Here is a 22,218-nt window from a genome sequence, read left to right on the forward strand (position 1 = left end):
GGACCAGGTGGCTTCACTTGACAAATTCTACCAAATCTTAAAGAAGAATTAATACCAATTCTTCTCCAACTGTTCCAAAAAATTGAGGAAAAGGGAATACTTTCAAACTCATTCTGTGAGGCCAGCATTACCCTGATACCAAAGCCAGAGATGGACACCAGAAGAAAACTATACACCAGTATCCCTGACAAATACAGATGCAAAAATTCTCAAGAAAATATTAGTAAACCAAATTCAAGAACACATAAGAAAGATTATACACCATGATCAAGTGGGATTTATACCTGAGATACAAGGATGGTTCAACATATGCAAATTAATAAATGTAATATATCACATTAATAAAATGAAAGATAAAAATCACAGGATCATCTCAATAGATGCTGAAAAAGAATCCGACAAAATACCACATCCTGTCATAATAACAACCCTTGGCAGATTGGGTATAGAAGGAACATACCTCAACATAACAAAGGCCATATACAACAAACTGAAAAGCTTTTCATCTAATATCAGGAGCAATACAAGGATGCCCACTCTCACCACTATTATTCAATATAGTATTGGAAGTTCTAGCTACAGCAATTAGGCAAGACAAAGAAATAAAAGGCATCCAAATTGGGAAGGAAGAAGCAAAACTTTTGCTATTTGCAGATGATATAATCTACATTTAGAAAATCTTGAAGACTCAACCAAAAAACTGTTGGAACTAATCAACAATTTCAGTAAAGTTTCAGGGTACAAAATCAGCATACAGCAATCAGTTGTATTTCTCTACACTAAGAATGAATGAAACATCTGAAAAAGAAATAAAACTATTCTATTCACCATAGCACCAAAAACAATAAAACACGTAGGAATAAATTTAACCAAAGGAAGTAAAAAATCTCTACAATGAAAACTACAAGATTTTTTTGACAGAAATCGAAGAAGACACAAACAAATGGATCTGTGTTCATGGATCATAAGAGAACAGACTTGTGGTTGCCAAGGGCGAGGAGAGGAGGGAGAGGGATGGATTGGGAGTTTGGGATTAGTAGATGCAAGCTATTATATATAGAATGGATAAACAACAAGGTCCTACTGTGTAGCACAGGGAACTATATTCAATATCCCTATGATAAACTATAATGGAAAAGAATATGATAAAGAATGTATATATATGTATAGCTGAACCACTTTGCTCTACAGCAGAAATTAACACAACATTGTAAATCACCTATACTTCAATAAAATAAATTTTAAAAAACAATTAATATTGTTAAAATGTCCATACCACCCAAAGCCATCTACAGATTCAACGCAATCCCCATCATAATGCCAAAGGCATCCTTCGCAGAAATAGAAAAAAATCCTAAAATCTGTATTGACTGGCAAATTGCCCGGAATAGCCATAGCAATCTTGAGGGAAAAGAACAAAGCTGGAGGTATCACACTTCCTGATTTCAAGCTATACTAAAAAGCTACGGTAGTAAAGACAGTATGGTACTGGCACAAAAATTGACAGACCAATGGAACAGGACAGAGATCCCAGAATTAAACCCCTGCTTATATGGTCAACTAATATTTGACAAGGTAGCCAAGAGCACCCAATGGGAAAAAGATAGTCCTTTCAGTAAATGGTGCTAGGAAAACTGGATAAACACATGCAAACCAATAAAACTGGAGCCCTGACTTACACCGCTCACAAAAATTAACTTGAAATGGATCAAACATTTAAACATGAGACTTGATACTATAATACTCCTAAAAGAAAACACAAGGAAGGGCTTCCCTGGTGGTGCAGTGGTTAAGAATCCGCCTGCCAATGCAGGGGACACGGGTTCGAGCCCTGGTCTGGGAAGATCCCACATGTCGTGGAGCAACTAAGCCCATGCGCCACAACTCCTGAGCCTGCACTCTAGAGCCCGCACGCTGCAACTACTGAACCCTGCGCACCACAACTACTGAAGCCCGTGTGCCTAGAGCCCATGCTCTGCAAAAAGAGAAGCCACTGCAGTGAGAAGCCTGAGCACTGCAACAAAGAGTAGCCCCTGCTTGCCGCAACTAGAGAAAGCCTGCATGCAGCAATGAAGATGCAACGTAGCCAAAAATAAATAAGTAAAATAAATAAATTTTTAAAAAGAAAAAGAAAACACAAGGAAGAAGGTCCTCGACATTGGTCCTGGCAATACTTTTTTGAATAGGACACCAAAACCACAAACAACCATAAAAATCAACAAATGGGACTACATTAAACTTAAAAACTTTTGAACAGCAAAAGAAACAATTAACAAAATGAGAAGACAACATACAGAATGGAAGAAAAATTTTGTAAAACATATATCTGATAATACCCAAATATATAAAGAACTCATACAACTCAATAACAAAAGAACAATCCAATTAAAAAATGGGCAGAATACCTGAATAGATATTTTTCTAAATAAGACATATAGATGGCTAACAGATGCATGAAAAGATGCTCTATGTCATAAATCATGAAGGAAATGCAAATCAAAACCGCAATGAGGTATCACATCACACCTGTTAGAATAGCTATTATCAAAAGACAAGACATAACAGTTGCTGGTGAGGATGTGGAGAAAAAGGAACACTTGGTGCACTGTTGGTGGGAATATAAATTGGTGCAGCCATTGTGGAAAAGAGTATGGAATATCCTCAAAAAATTAAAAAATAGAACTACCATATGATCCAGCAATTCCACTTCTGGGCATTTATCTCAAGGAAGCAAAAACACTAACTCAAAAAGATATGTGCACCCCCATGTTCATTGCTGCATTATTTACAGTAGTCAAGATATGGAAGCAACCTAAATGACCACTGATAGATGAATGGATAAAGAAAATGTGGTACGTGTATACAATAGGATATTCAGCCATGAGAAAGGAGGACATCCTGCCATTGATTTATGACAACATGGATGGACCTTTAGCACATTATGCATTATGCTAAGTAAGATAAGTCAAACAGAGAAAGACAAATACTGTATGATGTTACCTATATGTGGAATTTTTAAATGTCAAACTTATAAAAACAGAGAATAATATCATAGTTTCCAGGAGATGGTGGGGTAGGGGGCAGGACAGATGTTGTTTAAGGGTACAAACTTGCAACAAATAGTAAATAAGCCCTAGAGATATAATGCACAGCACAAGTAGGAAACAATAGTTAAAATAGGAAACAATGTATTATAATCAATAAATTTGCTAAGAGACTATAACTTAATTACTCCAACTACAAAAAAGAAAGGATAATTATATAGTGTGATAGAGGCGCTAATTATCATTACAATGGCAAACATATTACCATATATAAATGTATCAAATTAACAAGTTGAATACCTTAAATTTATACAATGTGTTATATGTCAAATATATTTCAATAAAAAAGTAAAAAGAATAAAAAAGGAACTATGGCAAAAAGTTCTCAAATCTTGGGAGGGAAATGGACATCCAGATTCATGAAACTCAAGGGCCCCAAATAAGATTAACATAAAGTACATTGAGACTCATCATCAAATTGTCAAAAGTCATGGACAAGGAGAATTTTGAAAGCAACAAGAGAAAAGTGACTCAGCACATAGAAGGGAACTCCCATAAGACTGTTAGTAGATTTCTCAGCACAAACCTTGCAGGCTGGGACAGAGTGGGGTGTTACATTCAAAACACTAAAAGGAAAAACCTGCTAACCTAGAATACTATACTTGGCAAAAGTATCCTTTACAAATGAAGAAAAATAAAGTCTTTTCCAGACAAAGAAAAACCAATGGAGTTTGTAACCATTAGACCTGCCTTATAAGAAATGCTTAATTATGGGAGTTCTTCAAAATGAAATGAAAATATATTAAAGAGCAACACAAAATACTCTCACTGATGAAGGCAAATAAATACAGAATAATGTAGCACTGTAATAGTTAAATTACTTTTAATGATAATATAAAAATTAGAAGATAAAAATTAGATAAAGATTGTATAATAGGTCTGTAATATAAAAAGAAGCAAACTCTGACTACAAGAACATAAAGTGTGGAGTTTTTGTGTGCAGCTGACGTTATCAACTTAAAATAGACGGTTATAACTACAAAATATTTTTGCAAAAGTCAAGCTAACTAAAAACAAAGAAAAAATAAATACAATAGATACACAAAAGATACTGAGAAAAAGAATCAAAGCAAATCAACAAAAATTATTAAATAAAGGAAGACAGCAAGACAGGAAGAGAGGGACAAAACAATTACAAGAGACACAGAAAACAACGAACAATATGGCAACAGTATGTCCTCACTTATCAATAATGACTTTAAATGTAAATATATTAAATGCTCAAATCAAAGGCATAGATTACCTGAATGGATAAAAACCAAGATTCAGAGATATGCTATCTACAAGAGACTCATTTTAAATTTAAAGACAAATATAGGCCAAAAGTGAAGGGATGGAAAAAGCTATTCCACAGAAATGGTAACCAAAAGAAAGGAGAGAACCAGTCCTTCCCATCAGGAAACTTGCACAAGCCTCTTAGATAGCCTCATCCACCAGAGGGCAGACAGCAGAAGCAAGAAGAACTACAATCCTGCAGCCTGTGGAACAAAAACCACATTCACAGATAGGCAAGATGAAAAGGCAGAGGGCTAGGTACCAGATGAAGGAACAAGATAAAACCCCAGAAAAACAACTAAATGAAGTGGAGATAGGCAACCTTCCAGAAAAAAAATTCAGAATAATGATAGTGAAGATGATCCAGGACCTTGGAAAAAGAATGGAGGCAAAGATTGAGAAGATGGAAGAAATGTTTAACAAAGACCTAGAGAATTAAAGAACAGACAAACAGAGATGAACAATACAATAGCTGAAATGAAAACTACACTAGAAGGAATCAATAGCAGAATAACTGAGGCAGAAGAACGGATAAGTGACCTGGAAGACAGAATGGCGGAATTCACTGCTGAGGAACAGAATAAAGAAAAAAAAATGAAAAGAAATGAAGACAGACTAAGAGACCTCTGGGACAACATTAAACGCAACATTTGCATTATAGGGGTCCCAGAAGAAGAGAGAGAGAAAGGACCCAAGAAAATATTTGAAGAGATAGTCAAAAACTTCCCTAACATGGGAAAGGAAATAGCCACCCAAGACCAGGAAGCGCAGAGAGTCCCATACAGGATAAACCCAAGGAGAAACACGCTGAGACACATAGTAATCAAACTGGCAAAAATTAAAGACAAAGAAAAATTATTGAAAGCAGCAAGGGAGAAAAAAAAAAAAGGACATTATATATTGATAAAAGGGTCAATCCACCAAAAAGAATGTATAAGCATATATGTACCAAACATCAGTCTCAAAATATATGAAGTAAACATTGACAGAATCGAAGAGAAAAGCATACAATTCTACAGTAGTAAACACTTCAATATTCCACTTTCAATAATGGAATAAACAACCAGATGAAAATTAAGTAAAGGACTTGAACAACATCATAAACCAACTGAACCTAACAGATATATAGAAGACTCCACCCAAGGTCAGTAGACTACACATTTTTTTCTTATGTACACATGAATCATTCTCTAGAATAGACCACAAAACAAGTTTTAACACATTTTAAAAGACTGAAATCATATGTAGTATCTGTTCCAATCAAAATTAACAAAACCAAGAAATCATTAACAGACAGAAAATGAAATGTCATAAATATATAGAAAATAAGATGCTCTTAAAAACCAATGAGTCAAAGAAGAAATCATAAGGGAAATTAGAAAATACCTTGAGAGAGTAAAAATGTTAACACAGTATACCAAAACTCATGGGATATGGTGAAAGTAACACTTAAGGTGGGAATTTGTAGCTGTAACACATATACTGAACAAGAAAAAAGATCTCAAATCTATAACCTAACTTTACACCTTAAGGAACTGAGAGACAGAAGAGCAAACTAAACCTAAAGCCAGCAGAAGGAAGAAGATAATATAGATTAGAAGAGAGATAAATAATAGAAAAACAGTAGAGAAAATCAGTGAAACCAAAAGTTGGTTCTTTGACAAAGTAATGAAATGCACAAACCTTAGCTAGATTGAATAAGAAAAAAAGAAGACTCAAATTACTAAAATCAGAAATGAAAGTGAGGCAGTATTACCAATTCCACATAAATAAAATAATTATGGAAATACTATGAGTAATTATATGCCAGCAGATTGGACAATCTAGATGAAATGGTCAAATTCCTAGAAACCCATTGTTTTCCAAAACAAAATTATAAAGAAATAGAAAATGAAATAGATCTATAAGTAGTTTCTAGTATAATTCTCCCATAAAAGGAGGCAACTATGGAGAAGTGGCTGGTTCTAGGGGCATAGAACATAGAAGATGAGTATGTAGGAACTTAAGGAAATACTCAAAAAACAGAATGATGGGGGTATGTCAAAGAACATAGGAGCCAAACTGAAAGAGCTCCCAATAGCCAAAGCTGCAACAATTTGAGCAATAAAATAATATAGTGTTGGTTTATAACACAAAGTATAAATTACTTATGAGTCCATACTGATATGTGATTAAGTAAATAAATAAATGGGAGAGAACAGAAACATCTCTGTCACAGAATTACTAATAATTTATGGAATTGCTCCACCTTCAAGGAGGTGGGGCAGAATTCCCGCCCCTTTAGTGGGCTGTGCCTAGTGACCTCCTTCTAAAGAGTACAATATGGGGACTTACCTGGCGATCCAGTGGTTAAGACTCTGCACTTCCACTGCAGGGGGCATGAGCTCAATCCCTGGTCGGGGAACTAAGATCCTGCATGCCGCATGGCCAAAAATTTAAAAATTAAAAAAAATAAAGAGTACAGTATGCATGGGGGTAGGTGCGGGGGTGGGGAGTAACTTTACATTGGAGAATCCTGGCACACACTACCTCAACCAGGTTCTCATCAATGATAAGTCATATTGATAGCATGTGCCCTTGATAAAGTGGGATAAGAATGACAGTCATTTTACCTCTGTGGTCTTTCTCCCAAAAATACAGCCCCATTTTTAACTGTGAGAAAAACATCAGACAAACCCAAACTGAAGGACCTTTTTACGGTGTCTTCTAAACTGTCAAGATTACCAAAAAAGATTATCACTTACAGTCTAGAGGAGGCTAAAGAGGCATGATAACTAAATGTAATGTGGTATCCTGGATGGAATTGTGGAAAAGGAAAAAAAAATGATTAGGTTAAAAAAAACCAAGGAAATCTGAATAAAGTATAGATTCTATTTAATAATGTATCAATATTATATTAATAGGTATGACAAATCTGCTAGTAATGTAAGATGTTAACAGTAGGGTAAATTGGGTGCAGGTTATACAGGAATTCTCGTTTCTCTCTTTGCAACTTTTCTGTGAATTTAAAGCTTATCTAAAATAAAACATTTATTTAAAAAAAGAAAAACACCTCAGTGCATGTGCACAGCAGAATGGAGAGGAAAGAGGGGGAAAACATCACTGAACTTTATAACGGAATAATAGAAATGGCTCAGTCATTACAGAGGAAAAACAAAATACAATACAGATGAACAGAACATCAGGGAACTATGGGTCTACAACAAAATCTCTTAACATTTGTGTCTTTGGAGTCACAGAAGGAAAGGCTAAATAAATTTTCAAAAAAATTATGGCTGAAATTTTTCCAGATTTGGAAAAAGCAGTTCATATACAAGTCTTAAAACATTCAATTCATGAACAGTATACAACTACTCAATTCTGTTATTGCTAGTTATATGCAGCTTTTACCTGAGACTGTTCTCCTTAAGGGAAGGGGCAGTGTTTGGGCAATCTGATTGTTGCTGCTAAAGCTGTGGTTTTAAAAAGCCAATCTAAAATTAGAATAAACTCACTTTGTGTAGAATATAACGTGTAAGTTTTAGTCAGTACTACAAGAAGGTGTGGTCTAAAATCAGTTCCATCCCCTTCTCCTACTTAATTCTATTTTGTTAATATATCAGAAATGTAATGTGTAGTTTGGGACAAGAGTAAATGAATCACTGATTTTCAAATTAAGTGACAAGAAACATTAACTTTGAGTTGCAGTGTAGAAACAAAGCTGGCACATCTAGTGTAAAAACATGAAAACAGTAAATTCAAAAATGGAAAGACACAAAGTTTAACCAAAAACAAAGCTAGATTTATTTTTCTTTAGATGTTGAGACGTAAAATCAATCAGTTGGTTCTTTTGAAGTATGTGGGCTTATGAAGATCTGCTGTTCTTTATTTTCTCTAAAAAGACAAAGTGTTAGCCACATAACAGGAACATGTTTTATAACAGATTTATTTGCTCAATGCCATATGGAAGAAGAAATCATGAGATTAGATAATTTTAACTTTAGTAAAAAGATTGTGCAGTTGACAGTGTAAACACAGGTAACAAATCAGTCACTTTGGGGGTGGGTAGTACATAGGAGACTTTTGGCCTGAAGTTCATGTGGAAGACTTAGAAGGGCCCCAAAGAGAGAGCGATGGCTTTGTTTCCAACTTTCCTGTCAGACCCTGCTGCAGGGTCAGGCTTATTGCTGACATTTTACCCTCATAAGTTCTTGAATAAATTGAGACATTTATTGGTGATAAGTATGAGGTGAATTGGAAAAACCTTTAAAAATAATTCTTAGAACAAAAGTGACATTCATGACCATTTGGTAAGGATACTTATTACCTTAATGACTTAAATCCTAAAATTAGGCTACATTTTTAGGAGGTAGAAAACAAGTACCAAAAATATACCATTTGATACCCTGCCTTACTTTTGGCCAACCTCGGATCTCTACAGTTCTTACTCCACATTCTCCCATTAGAGCTATTAGCCCTACTACCTACCATTCACTACCTAAAGTTACAAACCTGGAGCTGCCAAGAAAAATGTTTTTAAGAAGTTTGCTTTTAAGCCACTGAGTGTATTCAGCACTCAGGTATCAATCCAGAACATTTTACACCTCTCTAGTAGATCAATTCACTTCACAGGAAAACAAGCCGACATTTTAAAAACCCACATTTCTTAACATAAAAAGACTATTGAACATCTCTACGTGAGATTCTAATATGTCAGAGTTGTTATGTAAACCTAAATTAGTAAAATGTTCATTGAACTGATTGAAAAAGCCTTATATTAAAACTGCATTACCACTGTTTACCAAAAATAGGTACATGTTGTACTACAAAATTAACTAAATATCAAAAAAACCCTCCACTTCCTCCCAGAGAGGTTACATTGTGCTGATATCCCATAGACAGTACAATAAAAGGATTTCATTTTTGCGATATGCTGGGCTCACAGTGAGTATGTTAGTACAGAGATCATAGCTTTAATGTTACTGTAAGAATGTCATTAGTGAAACTTATATAAGGAATGTAGAAAACTAGCATTAAAGCTCTTAAAGGCAACAATTCAAACTGGCAGCTGCTAGAAAAGGTGCTGCTAGGAATAAAAAAATATTAAAGAAATTTAGTTTCAGCACATACTAGTTTTTAGTGCTTCTACAATGAAATGAATTAATTCACATAAATTTCTGTTGGTGGAACTAATGGACCACAAGTCAATGGACTTTTGCCCCCTTTGACTACTAGCCCAGTCTTGAAAATGGAAGCAGTCACTTGCAGTCTTCCACACGGTATTGTTAGGAGTAGACTAAGCAGTCAGCAGGAAGTTCTGGTTGAAGTAGTGTTTGTTTCCATTAAACTTCACAGTTCCACTGGTCACAACAAGAACTGTAGTCTGGGCCTGAGTAGCTTGCTCATGAACTGGCTGGCAATCTAACATATTGACCTGGAACTCACTAGAAGGCAATATCTCAAAAAAATTAGGGCTTCCAGTCCTGTAACAACATTTCCATTACATATTAAAGTGGCCTTGTCCAGATGCAGCCTGGTTAGTGCCCATCTTCTTTTGTCCATTGTCTCATGGTAAATATTGACAAATTCCTCAGCAGCTCTGCATGCCTGATCTACATAAGTTTTAAAATCCCTAACATTCCCAGCTCTCGCTAGTTCCCATTTCCTGCAGTACATTATTGTTTTAAAACACAATTTATGGGCTTCCCTGGTGGCGCAGTGGTTGAGAATCTGCCTGCTGATGCAGGGGACACGGGTTCGAGCCCTGGTCTGGGAAGATCCCACATGCCGCGGAGCAACTAGGCCCGTGAGCCACAACTACTGAGCCTGTGCGTCTGGAGCCTGTGCTCCGCAACAGGAGAGGCCGCGATAGTGAGAGGCCCGCGCAGCGCAATGAAGAGTGGCCCCCGCTTGCCGCAACTAGAGGAAGCCCTCGCACAGAAACGAAGACCCAACACAGTCAAAAATAAATAAATTTTTTTTAAAAAGTAAAAAGTCCTCATGACACGGAAGGTTTCAACAATTAAAAACAAAAAAAAAACAAACAAAAAACACAATTTATTATTTTTTAAGAGAGTTCTGAAATGAGATAAGTTTATTTTATTTTTATCCTCTGGTTTCCAGATTATGGTGCTCTTTTTTCTATGTATTAATCCAAATTTCCACCCGATAGCATTTTTCTTCTGTCTGAAGAATTTCTTTTAGAGAATTAACTTTCCTGTAACACATGTCAGTTGGTGATAAATTCTTTCAATTTTTGTTTGTTTGAAAATGACATATTTGCCAAGCATAAAATTCTAGGTTGACTTTTTTGCTTTCAGTACTTTAAAATTGTCACTTCATAGTCTTCTGGCTTGTATAATTTCTGACAAGAAGTAGACATTCTTTTTTTTCTCTGTACATATTATGTCTTTCACTATCTATTGAACATTTTCTCTTTATCACTGGTTTTAGCAATTTAATTTTAATGTATCTTAGTGTTGTTTTCTTCATGTTTCTTCTCCTTGGCATTCATTTAGCATCTTGGATCTGTGGTTTATACACTTCTTCAAAAATTGAACCTTTGCCCCTTATTTTTTCCATCCTCCTTTTTTCCTTCTGAAATGCTAATTACATGTGTTACATAACTTTATCCCACAGGTCACAGAGATAACTCTTTATTATTTTCCAGTCTTTATTCACTGTGGGTTTCTTCTTTCATAGTTTTTATTTCTATACCTTAAAGTTATCTATCTACCTTATGTCATTTAGCCTTCCTTATGTGGTATATATACTATTATTAATCCTATCCAGTGTTTTTTTGTTTGTTGTTTGGTTTTCTCATTTCAGATATTTTTCATATTTAGAATTTCAGTTAGGAACTTCTTTTTTTTTATGAATTCCCTTTCTTTTCTCATCATGGAGTATATTTACTGTTTTAATGGCCTTGATTATTAATTTTATATGTGTCATTTCTTACTCTGTGGCTTACTGATTGATTTTTCTCCTTGAGTACAGTCATATATCCCTTTTATTCATACCTAGTAATTTCTTATTGAGGGCTAAATGTTGTGGATTTTATATTGTTAGGTGCTAGTTTTGTTGTATTATTTTAAATCTTTTGGGGCCTTTTCTGGGATGTAGTTAAATTACTTGGAATTAATTTGATCCCTTCAAGGTTTGCTTTAAGCTTTGTTATATTGGATTCAGAGCTCACTTTACTCTTGGACTAATTTGGCTCCTCTACCAAGTCAATAAATACCCCTCTGGTTATTCTACCCAATTGGCCATGGATTAGGAAGTTTTTCTACCCTGACTAACAGAAACAGAAGTTCCTACCTCTCTGTGTGCTTTGGTGATACTTCAGGCTACTCTTTTTTCCCTGGTCTTCCCCCCAACCTCAAGTGTTTTCCTTACACTTTCAAAAATTAGTACTCAGGAGATCCTTCTGCATATCAGATAGAGAAAGATGCTGTATCTTTCTTCTCTTGTATTTTATTTTACAAATCCTAGTTTTCATGACTTCCTTAAAATCCAGTTCTGTTGCCTTAACTTACTGAATCAGCTAGGCTCTGTTTTGGTGGTCTCTTTTTGCATTATGGGTTGAAAACTCTCCAAGCAATAAGCTGTGATAATCACAGGGCTCACCTCATTTGTTTCTCTATCCTCAAATATCCCTGTCTGAACTGCCTGTTTTCTAAAGTCTAAAACCCATTTCACATAGTTTGTATGTTTTTTTAGATGTCTGATAAGAAGGGTAAATCAGTTCCTTTTACTCCATTATGGCCAGATATGAAATTGGTCCTTATGAAATCTCATTTGAAGCACAGACATTGACTATTTTAGAACTTAATGTTATTTAGGCTTGTGACTTAAGGGTTTAAGAAGAGTGATCCGTTATGAGTGTAAGAAAATGTTTTTTGCTGTCATTTCTGCCCCCCCAAAAAAATTCTAGCAAGCACCCTCACTGTACCACTTCTGAAGCTATACCTTTCTTCACATTCAGAAACAGTGAAACCTATGCAGCTAACTCAAGTGCTAAAGTATTTCCCTTTTACAGGGTACTGCTTTACAAAACCAGAACTGATCTTCATGTTGGAACAAGGAGAAGATCCGTGGTTATTAGAGAAAGAATTTGTAAACAGAAGTTCCCCAGGTGAGTTATTGAATACTGGCAGAAGGCATCCAAGAAAATTAGATCCAAAGTGATCAGCTAGAAGTGAGCAGTTTGAAATGTTTTCAGCACTCTCCTATTAGAGGCCTTCACATTTGAAACATTAGAAATAATAGATCTAATAAAAAGTAGAAGGGGGACAACTAAAAGGAATGGAATGTAAGCATGTTGATATTCTCATCTTTAAAAAATGGGAGCTAAGTGTACCCTTTGAAGCTGAAAAATTAAGTAATGGTTGTATATTTAACAGTAAAAAGATAAAAACAAAGAAAAGTTAAGAAAACAACTAAAATTGGGAGTAAACAGATCAGAAGAGAGAAATAAACAATAAATTTTATCATTATATAATAATAAATTACTATATACAATCAAAATAGATGATTACATAGTATAGTTAGAAAGCATAAAAACTAGAGCAAACTGCAACTTTCCTTATTGTTTACATTTGACAGAGCAAAGAAAACAGATCTGTTACTAGAAAAGTTTCCTATAAAGCTGTATCAAGGGTCCCCAGGATCATCATCAGGTTCATTAACTCACCTTGGAGGACTCAGCATACAGGCATACTCATGACTAAGATTTATACAGTGAAATCATACAAATTAAAATCAACAAAGAGAAAAGGTGCATGGGGCAAAGTCGAGAGAAAACCAGGTGTGACAACACATGTGAAATATGTACCTGGAAAGTTCATTTGAGATGAGGTGCCCAGAGTTTTCACTGGGGCTGCTCACGTAAGCACCCTCTGTCTAGCATGTATCAAAATTGTAGGCTTTCAGATGGAAACTAGGTGTTCAGCATAAATATATTGTTTGTACAAACAGTTTAGGCTCATTGAGTCCCTCTTAGCAGTTCTGGGAATCTTGGGAACCATCTCAAAATCTAAGTTCCCAGACGCCAGCTAAGGGCTAATCTTGTAAACAGGCCTTTCTAAGGGTAGCAGTCTCAGGCCTGCTGTGTTAAACATTTTCTGCACAAAAGCTATGCAAACACACATAGAGTAAAACAAACATATCTGGCATATCAACTACCAATGTAAATGAATCTTAATACACCTATTAAGAGAAAATGCTATCATATTATATCAGAGATATACCTAGAAAATAATTTAGAAAGTTTGAAATTACAGTCATGAATTGTTAAGACTATAAACATAAAAACAACTCTATTTATCTCAAAGTTCAATTCAGGTCAAAAACAGGTGAGAAAAAGGACATTTTGATAATGCTAAAGAAGATAATTTTTAAAGGATACATAAAAGTTTAAAATATTAGTACACCAAATAAATTATCATCAGGATTCATAAAACAAAAAACTGCAAGAGTTATAAGAAGAAATAGGAACACATTAGATATAGTCAACCTTAATATGCCTCTCTGATTTCATTCCGTAGCCTGTGGACTCTAGAATAGTGCTTGGCAAACTATGGCCCACAGGTCAAATCCTGCCTACTGCTTGTTTTGGTAAAGAAACATTTATTGGAACACAGCAATATCCATTTGTTTACATATTCAAGCTACAAGGCAGAGTTGAGTTGTTGCAATAGAGAGTGAATAACCAGCAAAGCCTAAGACATTTACTCTCTGGCCTCTTACAGAAGAAGTTTACCAACCTCTGGTCTAGACATTATAAATAGCATATTTTATAAAATGAATCTATTATGTTCTGAAAACAAAGCTATGCAAACACACTACATAACTATTCTGAAAACAAAGAATAAACCTCCTTTTAAATGATCTTGGAACATTGACAAAATGTAGAAGTATTTTAGGCGAATTCTACAAAGTAAAGATATTATTGTTAAATAACACTATAAATTGCAAACAATATGAGAAAATTTTAAATCCTTCTATCTTAAAATTAATAATGAATATATATCTTTAAAAACCTATTTTATAAAAGAGTAAGTTAAAACTGTACAATATCCAGAAATTATTTTTTAATGAAAAACATGTTTATTAGACTCTTTGCACTATAGATGAAACGGTGCTTAGAGGAAACTATTTTACCCTCATATACTTATTTTTAAAAGCAATAAAGTTTTAAAAGAAAACTAAGCAAAGCAAGAAATGTAATAAAGAAAAAACATTTTAGTTATAAAACATTATAATTACAAAGCCAAAACGTGGTTCTTGGAATAAAAGCAAATAAAATAGCTAATCTCAGCTAGAAAAAGAGAAGAAAGCACTATTACTCATTTTAAGTTTGGGCTTAGATTCCTACTTCTATAATATAATTTTGGAATACTTTAGCCTATACTTTTTCTCTTACTTTTGTAAACTCTTAGCCCATTTGATGGATGTGTCAAAAGAAAATGAGATTCTGTGCCAGATAGCATATAGTTACTGAATGAGCGCCTTTCCTCACCTGGATTATAATCTCCCAAAAAGAATGGTCTCTGTTTCACTCTTCCTTTCTGGGTATTTGTCACATGATAAATATTTTTTAATAACATTGTAGGCTGATTCCGAAGTCAGGTGGAGAGAGGCATTTCATACTGATTCACTCAGAAAACACAATCCACAAATGTAAATGCCCAAGTCAAATTTCTGGGACTTTTGAATCATCCAATGTAGGTATTGCTGGATCTGAACCCTTAAATTAGTAAAAGAACTCTCTAGGTAATTCCTATGCATGGAGCTTTTTATGGACCACTAAATTTATATTACAGAGGGATGCAAAGAATATCACAGTGAGGGTTTTATTTTGGAAAAGTGAGCAAAGCTGCATAAACATATTTTATATTATATAAGGTGCTATTGATTAAATGGTGAGCCATTATTTTAGGTACAACCAAGAGAGAAGATGCTGCTCATTTAACTATGGATTTGCCATCAATTTTATGATGCCTCCTGATTTCGGTGATGGTTATTTACTTGAAAAATTGTGAGTCACAGACATTTTTGCATGGAGCGTGGGTAGCAGGAGGACAATAGCAGTCAAATATGCACAGGAAATTTATGGTAAATAAATATAAAGGATACTTGTAGGGTTTCTAGGGCCAGTTTGAAACATGATCCTTAAGATTCTTACAGTGAATAAAAACTAGATATATGGAAAAATAAATGGAAAATAGAATTAAGGATTGGACAGGGCACGACTGGTTTGGGGGAAATGAGTAAACAAATTGAAAAGAGGAAAGTTAAGATTTGATGATTAAGAGGAACTCACTATTGAACAACCCTGATATAATACCAAGGCACCAGAACCAGGAAAGAGAGGTGACTCCAATATAGGTGGAAAAATTACTTTAACTCTCATCAGTTTTTTCACTTCCACCAATACATTTATGTTTCTGTTTCTGATTATTTCTTTCAACATGAGAAAGTTGGTGCCATGATAATTTTTTTTTTTTTTGCCACACTTCGTGGCTTGTGGGATCTTAGTTCCCTGACCAGGGATTGAACCTGGGCCCATGGCAGTGAAATTGCTGAGTCCTAACCACTGGACTGCCAGGGAATTCCCCATAAGTTTATTTTAGTGTTGATGTGTAGAATGGAAAAATGAAGCTCCAGTTGGAATCATATAGACTAATGGTTATCAATGTAATCTGTGTTTGTGAATGTAGTCTCTGGTGTTCTTCCCTAATGCAAACTCTATCTCAATAAAGCCACTGAAAGCAATTCTCCATTGATACTTTTTGTTATCTACTTAGTGCAAAATCCTTGTTGAATTCATTTCAGTCTTTGTTTTATCTGTTCCCAGGATTCAACTCTCTCAAATATATTCTTCTTTTTTAATTGTTCCATTCCTTTATATCCTCTTCTCTACCTGGTTTTGAAAATTATACTTTAAGATACCAAATATAGATGTAATTTCATTTCTAGATTCCTATCTTTCCACTAGAAAAAGTTTTTTTAACAACAAAATAAGAGAATATACACTTGAAATTACTTTATTTTTGGGAAACTGAGCCAGACACCAAGGAGTCAAATACATAATGGGGGATATGTATATAAATTTTACTCCATAATAAGTGTGTTAAATATCATTAAATATTTTTAATTTTCTCACTTTTAGAAGAATCCCAACCTGATGAACTCTTACAGGAGAGCCTAGAAAACCAGGGCAAACATTTGAGGCAAGTTTTATTTGTCAACAAATCATTGACTACAGAGCAAGAAATTTCAAGAAAACTATGTACTCTGGACATAAACATTTTCCCTGCAGAAACAATGCCTTGTAAATTTGACACTACAGGGTCTACTTACTTGCTTCTTAGCTCATTGACCCCACACTGTCAATATTCAAGAAAGAAGGCTTATGAGCTTAATGTATGTGAGAACTGGCTCCTCAGTATTAAGGATCGCAGAACTAATACTGGAGAGAAATCTTTTGTTTATAGTAAAAGTGTGAAAGCCTTTGGACATAAAGACAAAGTTATTCAGCATCAGACAATTCAGACTTTACAGCAAACTTTTGAATATAATGAATGTGGAAAAGATATTCTTGAAAAGACTGCCCTTGTTACATCTAAGAATACCCACCCGAAAGTGAAATCTTATAAATTCAATAAATTTGGGGAAAACCAATATGATAAATCAACCTTGATAATCTCTCAGAGCAATCATCCAGAGGAGAAGAGTCACTACGAGTTTAATAAATATGAATATACTATTGATAAAAACAGAAATAATTTCAGTAGGATCACTCAAAGAACTGACACAGAAGGGAAATCTTTTAGCCAAAAATTACACATTAGAGAACAGCAAAAAATTCATATAGGGGTGAAACCCTTTGAATATGGAAAGAATTTCAGCCATAATTCAACCCTCCCAATGCATCAGAGAATTCACACAATAGACCAGTCCTCTGACTATGGCACATGTACAGAATCATTGGCTTACCAGTCAACTTTCAATGTACATAAGAGAACGCAAATAACAGTGAAACCGTATGAGTGTAATGAATGTGGAAAATCCTGCACTGTGACTTCATGCCTGATTCAGCCTCAGAAAAGTCACACAGAGGAGAAACCCTATGAATGTCATGAATGTGGGAAAGCTTTCAGTGAGAAGTCACGCCTAAGAAAACATCAGAGAACTCACACAGGGGAGAAACCCTATAAATGTGATGGATGTGAGAAAGCTTTCAGTGCAAAGTCAGGCCTAAGAATACATCAGAGAATTCACACAGGAGAGAAACCTTTTGAATGTAATGAATGTGGGAAATCTTTCAACTATAAATCAATCCTCATAGTACATCAGAGAACTCACACGGGTGAGAAACCCTTTGAATGTAATGAATGTGGAAAATCTTTCAGCCATATGTCAGGCCTAAGGAATCATCGGAGAACTCACACAGGAGAAAGACCGTATAAATGTGATGAATGTGGGAAAGCTTTCAAACTGAAGTCAGGTCTAAGAAAACATCATAGAACTCATACAGGGGAGAAGCCCTATAAATGTAATCAATGTGGGAAAGCATTCGGTCAGAAATCACAACTCAGAGGACATCATAGAATTCACACAGGGGAGAAACCCTATACATGTAATCATTGTGGGGAAGCCTTTAGCCAGAAATCAAACCTCAGAGTACATCACAGAACTCACACGGGGGAGAAACCCTATAAATGTGATGAGTGTGGAAAAACTTTCAGGCAGAAATCAAATCTCAGAGGACATCAGAGAACTCACACAGGGGAGAAACCCTATGAATGTAGTGAATGTGCCAAAGCTTTCAGTGAGAAGTCAGTCCTAAGAAAACATCAGAGAACTCACACAGGAGAGAAACCCTATAATTGTAATCACTGTGGAGAAGCTTTCAGCCAGAAATCAAACCTCAGAGTACATCAGAGAACTCACACGGGGGAGAAACCCTATAAATGTGATAAATGTGGGAAAACTTTCAGCCAGAAATCAAGCCTTAGAGAACATCAGAAAGCCCACACAGGGAACTAAACATATAAATGTAATGAATATGGAAAAGCTCTGAGCTGGAAATCAAGTCTCACAATACAAAATAAAACATGTAGGAGAGAACCCCTATGAATATAATGAACACTTGGAAGTTTCTCTGCAAGATACCAGCTTTCATTAAACATCAGAGAACTTACACAAGAGAGAAATTCTTGGAATATATTTTACACGGGCAGTCTCATCTTGAGTGCAGTCCTCATTGTAGATCAGAGAATTCAATCCAGCAAAGAAACTCTGTAAACATAATGAATATAAGAAATACTCTGTGCATTCAATCCTTGGAAAACTCACACTGCAGAAGAACCCTGGGAATGTAATGAAAATGTCAAAACTTTGTCCCAGCAATCAAAATTCATTCATCATCAGAGAAATCAAACAGAAAATTGAGAATGTAATAAATGTGAGATAACCTTTAGCCAAAAGCCAGCTTTCTCAGTAAAGCAGAAAATACATAGAGACCTCACAGTATATCAGAACAGACAAGAAATCAGGGTAATGGATGTGGGGAATCCTTCTACTATAAGTCAAACCTCAATTTGACTAACACAAGGTAATAACTATATGACATATAATGACTATTAATTGTTCACCAATAACCATTTCCTTTTTTCTCATGCCACACCTCATCTAAATTTCTCAACTACTCTGTCATCCAAATGGGATCATATTTTTAACCTCTGGATAGTGAAATTTAGAGGTCAATGACAAGTCTTACTAAATACACCTCTCAAATTCTTAATGTTTTCTCCTGTCCCTTGTCAGAATGGAGTGGAGATCACCCCCAGCAAAACCAAAGGGGCTCGTGCACAGAAGATGAAAGAGTACAAAGTAGAAAGAAACAGGGCCAAAGAGTGACTGTTGAATGAAATTTTCTTCTGCATGTACACAGACATTTTGCTGTGATGAAATAACCTTGTTCTCTGCTGGGCTTCTACAGTTTGGATATACTTAATGATGATATTTACTCACCAACCCGCAGTTAACAAAGCCTATGAATGTGATTTCTGTGGACATGTGAACTCAGTGTAGTGTATCAGAAATATCACACAGGAAAAACCCCTGACAACATCCTGAATGACCATAGTTTTTACCCACAATTCTTCCTCCTCAGTCAGGTAAATATCAGGGGAAGATATCTAACATTACAATATATATAGGTAATCCTTTACCCAAAAAATGATATCTCATTAAATATCTGATAATCGAGCTGTGAATGTGTGAATGTTTTCAGTGAGTCATCAAAGTTTAGTATCTCTCAGTTTGTTATAAGGGAAAAATTTATCAATTTGAGAAAGGTAAATAATAGCCTTTATGTTATATAAAAACTATTTCATATGTAATATTAAGACAGTTAATGAAATATAACTATTGGTTCATAGGCATTCACTAGAATAAGATTTTTAAAAATAAATTGCATAAACTGCACAGTCTTGAATGTATGTGAATATTTTCTGAGTTCTCTATTGTGTGTCTATGTGAGTGTGCATGCCACTTAGATGTTTGTTTTGTATGTATATTGGAAGTCAACTGCACTGTAATAGAATTATGTACCCCTTACTTAGTAACTATTCTGATATCAGCTATGATTTGCCACACGTATATTAATAACAAGTAAACCTTTTACAGGAAGTATCTGAAAATTCAGAATCCTATACCTCATTCCTTTTCTCCTGCTACCTCCTGACATGCGCATATAGGAAAGGCCATTGTTACTAAGCTGTCTTTTTTCAACAAAGCCAAACCATGTTTTCTGTGTACTTTTGTATCATCTCTGGGTCACTAATACAAATACTGTATTGAAGCATACACACATACAAATATATATATAAGTATGTGTATATATTCTACAAATATATATAAAAGTGTGAATATATTCTGTCTCTCTCTTCAGTGTCACTGAGTCCTTCCTCAGTGGTATCAAGTATACTGATAAGCCCTTTGAAGGTATTCTTCATATAGTGTATGTGTTTTTTATTTCCAGCATTTAAATTTTACTATAGTTTATATCTCTCTGCTGAAATAACCTATCTGATCTTGCATGTTGTTTAGCTTCTTTACAATCATTTTTTATGGTGTTTGGCATTCTCTGTCTCAGTTAAGCAACTGCTTGGGTTCTTGTTTCTCTCTGCAGCCACCTAGCTCTCCAGACTTTGGGCTTGTTTTTTGCCCTGCAGTCTCAGATATCTGATGTATTCAAGAAAAGTTGTTAATTTAAACTCTTCCCAGCTGTCTTCTTGTTTAAGAATAGGAGCAGTGCTTTTTCCTGCTCTCTAATCTGAAATGTAACTGGAAGTTGTTAGTTGATTTTTGACATATGTTCCAGGGTAATTTGATGTGAAAAAGGTGACTTTTTTCAAAAATGGTGATAAAATAATTGGATGTTCGTATATTTTAAATGCACCTTGATGTTTATACCATAATTAAAGATTTATTCAAAATAAATTATAAACCTAAACAACATAGCTAATAGTACAAAATTTCTGTTGGGAAACATGGAAACTAATTTGAAGCACACAGATTTTTAATATGTAATGCAAAGAATTGTGTGAGACATAAAAGCAAAAAAGATAAATTGGAGTTTATTAAAATTTAAAGTGTCTGCTTTTCAAGATTTTATTATGAAAACAAAAAAAATCACACATTGGGAGAAAATGTGTCTAATAAATATGTCTGTCAAAGGACTTGAATCCACAATATGTAGAGAATGTTCATAATGCAATAATAATACAAACAACTCAGTTTAAATGGGAAAAGAAAAGGATAAGATTAAAACAAGCATTTCACAATAGAAGATATATAGATAGCGAGTAAGTACTAGAAAAGATGAACAAAGCTTTAGTCATCAGGGAAGTTCAAATTAAAACTATAATGTGATAGCATTAAAAATCCATTTGATAGTTCCTTGTAAAGGTAATGACACCTTACCTAAAACCAACAATTTCAATTCTAGGTATTTACCCCCAGGAAAACTTAAATAATTATACAAAAACAAAATCAAAAAATAAATTTTTAAAAAAGAACTGTATAAAAATGTTCATAGAATCTTTATTCATAATCGCCCCAAATTAGAAAGAACCAAAATGTCCTTCAGCAGATAAATGTATAAACAGTGATGTTGCCTAACAATGGAATATCACTCAGCAATGAAAAGGAAGGAACTACTAATGCATATAACAACATTAATAATAAAATTAGGCTGGGCAAAAGAAGCCAGGCACAAGAAAGTAGAGCTGTATGATTCTATTTATACAAAATTCTAGGAAAGACATCTATTCTAGAGGGTGGGGGTGAAAATTAATTGGGTAGGGGAACAAGGGAATGTTTTAGTGTGATGGAAAGTTCTATATAGATTGTGGTGGTGTTTACAAAGGTGTATAAATTTTCAAAACTCATCAAAAGGTATCAAAAATTCATATACTTATATAAATTACACATCAATATAGTTGATTTTAAAAACTATAAAAGTGAATTTTGGATCCCCAGCATATTATGAGACCCAGATTCTGAATTTGCCACATGGCTCATTGGCTTTACTATCAATACTTGTGTATTTATTCCCTTGTCCCTCCCGTATGGCTGTACGACCTTGGGCAAGTCAGTTCTCCTTTATGTCTCTCAGTTTCCTCATTTGTGAGGAGTGCATAATGATGGTAATTACCTACAATCCTTTTTGAAGGCGTTTTCTGAGTTAATCTATCAATAAGTCAGACACTTAAAACAACGCCTGGCACAGAGTAAATGAGCAATAAGTAATAACCAACCATTATCTATTTTACTACTATTATTAAAA

At 34.7% G+C, this 22,218-nt stretch overlaps 1 protein-coding gene and 1 pseudogene across 1 annotated transcript in view; one reads left to right on the forward strand and one right to left on the reverse strand.

Annotated features, from left to right (window-relative positions):
* The window catches only part of ZNF782 (zinc finger protein 782), a 61,370-nt gene extending 40,503 nt beyond the window's left edge, over positions 1-20,867 (forward strand). Inside the window, exons 6-7 of the mRNA XM_059924431.1 lie at positions 12,397-12,492; positions 16,531-20,867. Coding sequence (XP_059780414.1) covers positions 12,397-12,492; positions 16,531-18,410 — 1,976 coding nt within the window. The 3' untranslated portion in view covers positions 18,411-20,867. The remainder of the gene's footprint in view (positions 1-12,396; positions 12,493-16,530) is intronic.
* Positions 9,478-10,034, reverse strand: LOC132367576 (NTF2-related export protein 2-like; annotated as a pseudogene).
* Positions 20,868-22,218: the final 1,351 nt, after the last annotated feature.

The sequence above is a fragment of the Balaenoptera ricei genome, chromosome 6 (assembly GCF_028023285.1).
Source record: "Balaenoptera ricei isolate mBalRic1 chromosome 6, mBalRic1.hap2, whole genome shotgun sequence".
NCBI lineage: Eukaryota > Metazoa > Chordata > Mammalia > Artiodactyla > Balaenopteridae > Balaenoptera > Balaenoptera ricei.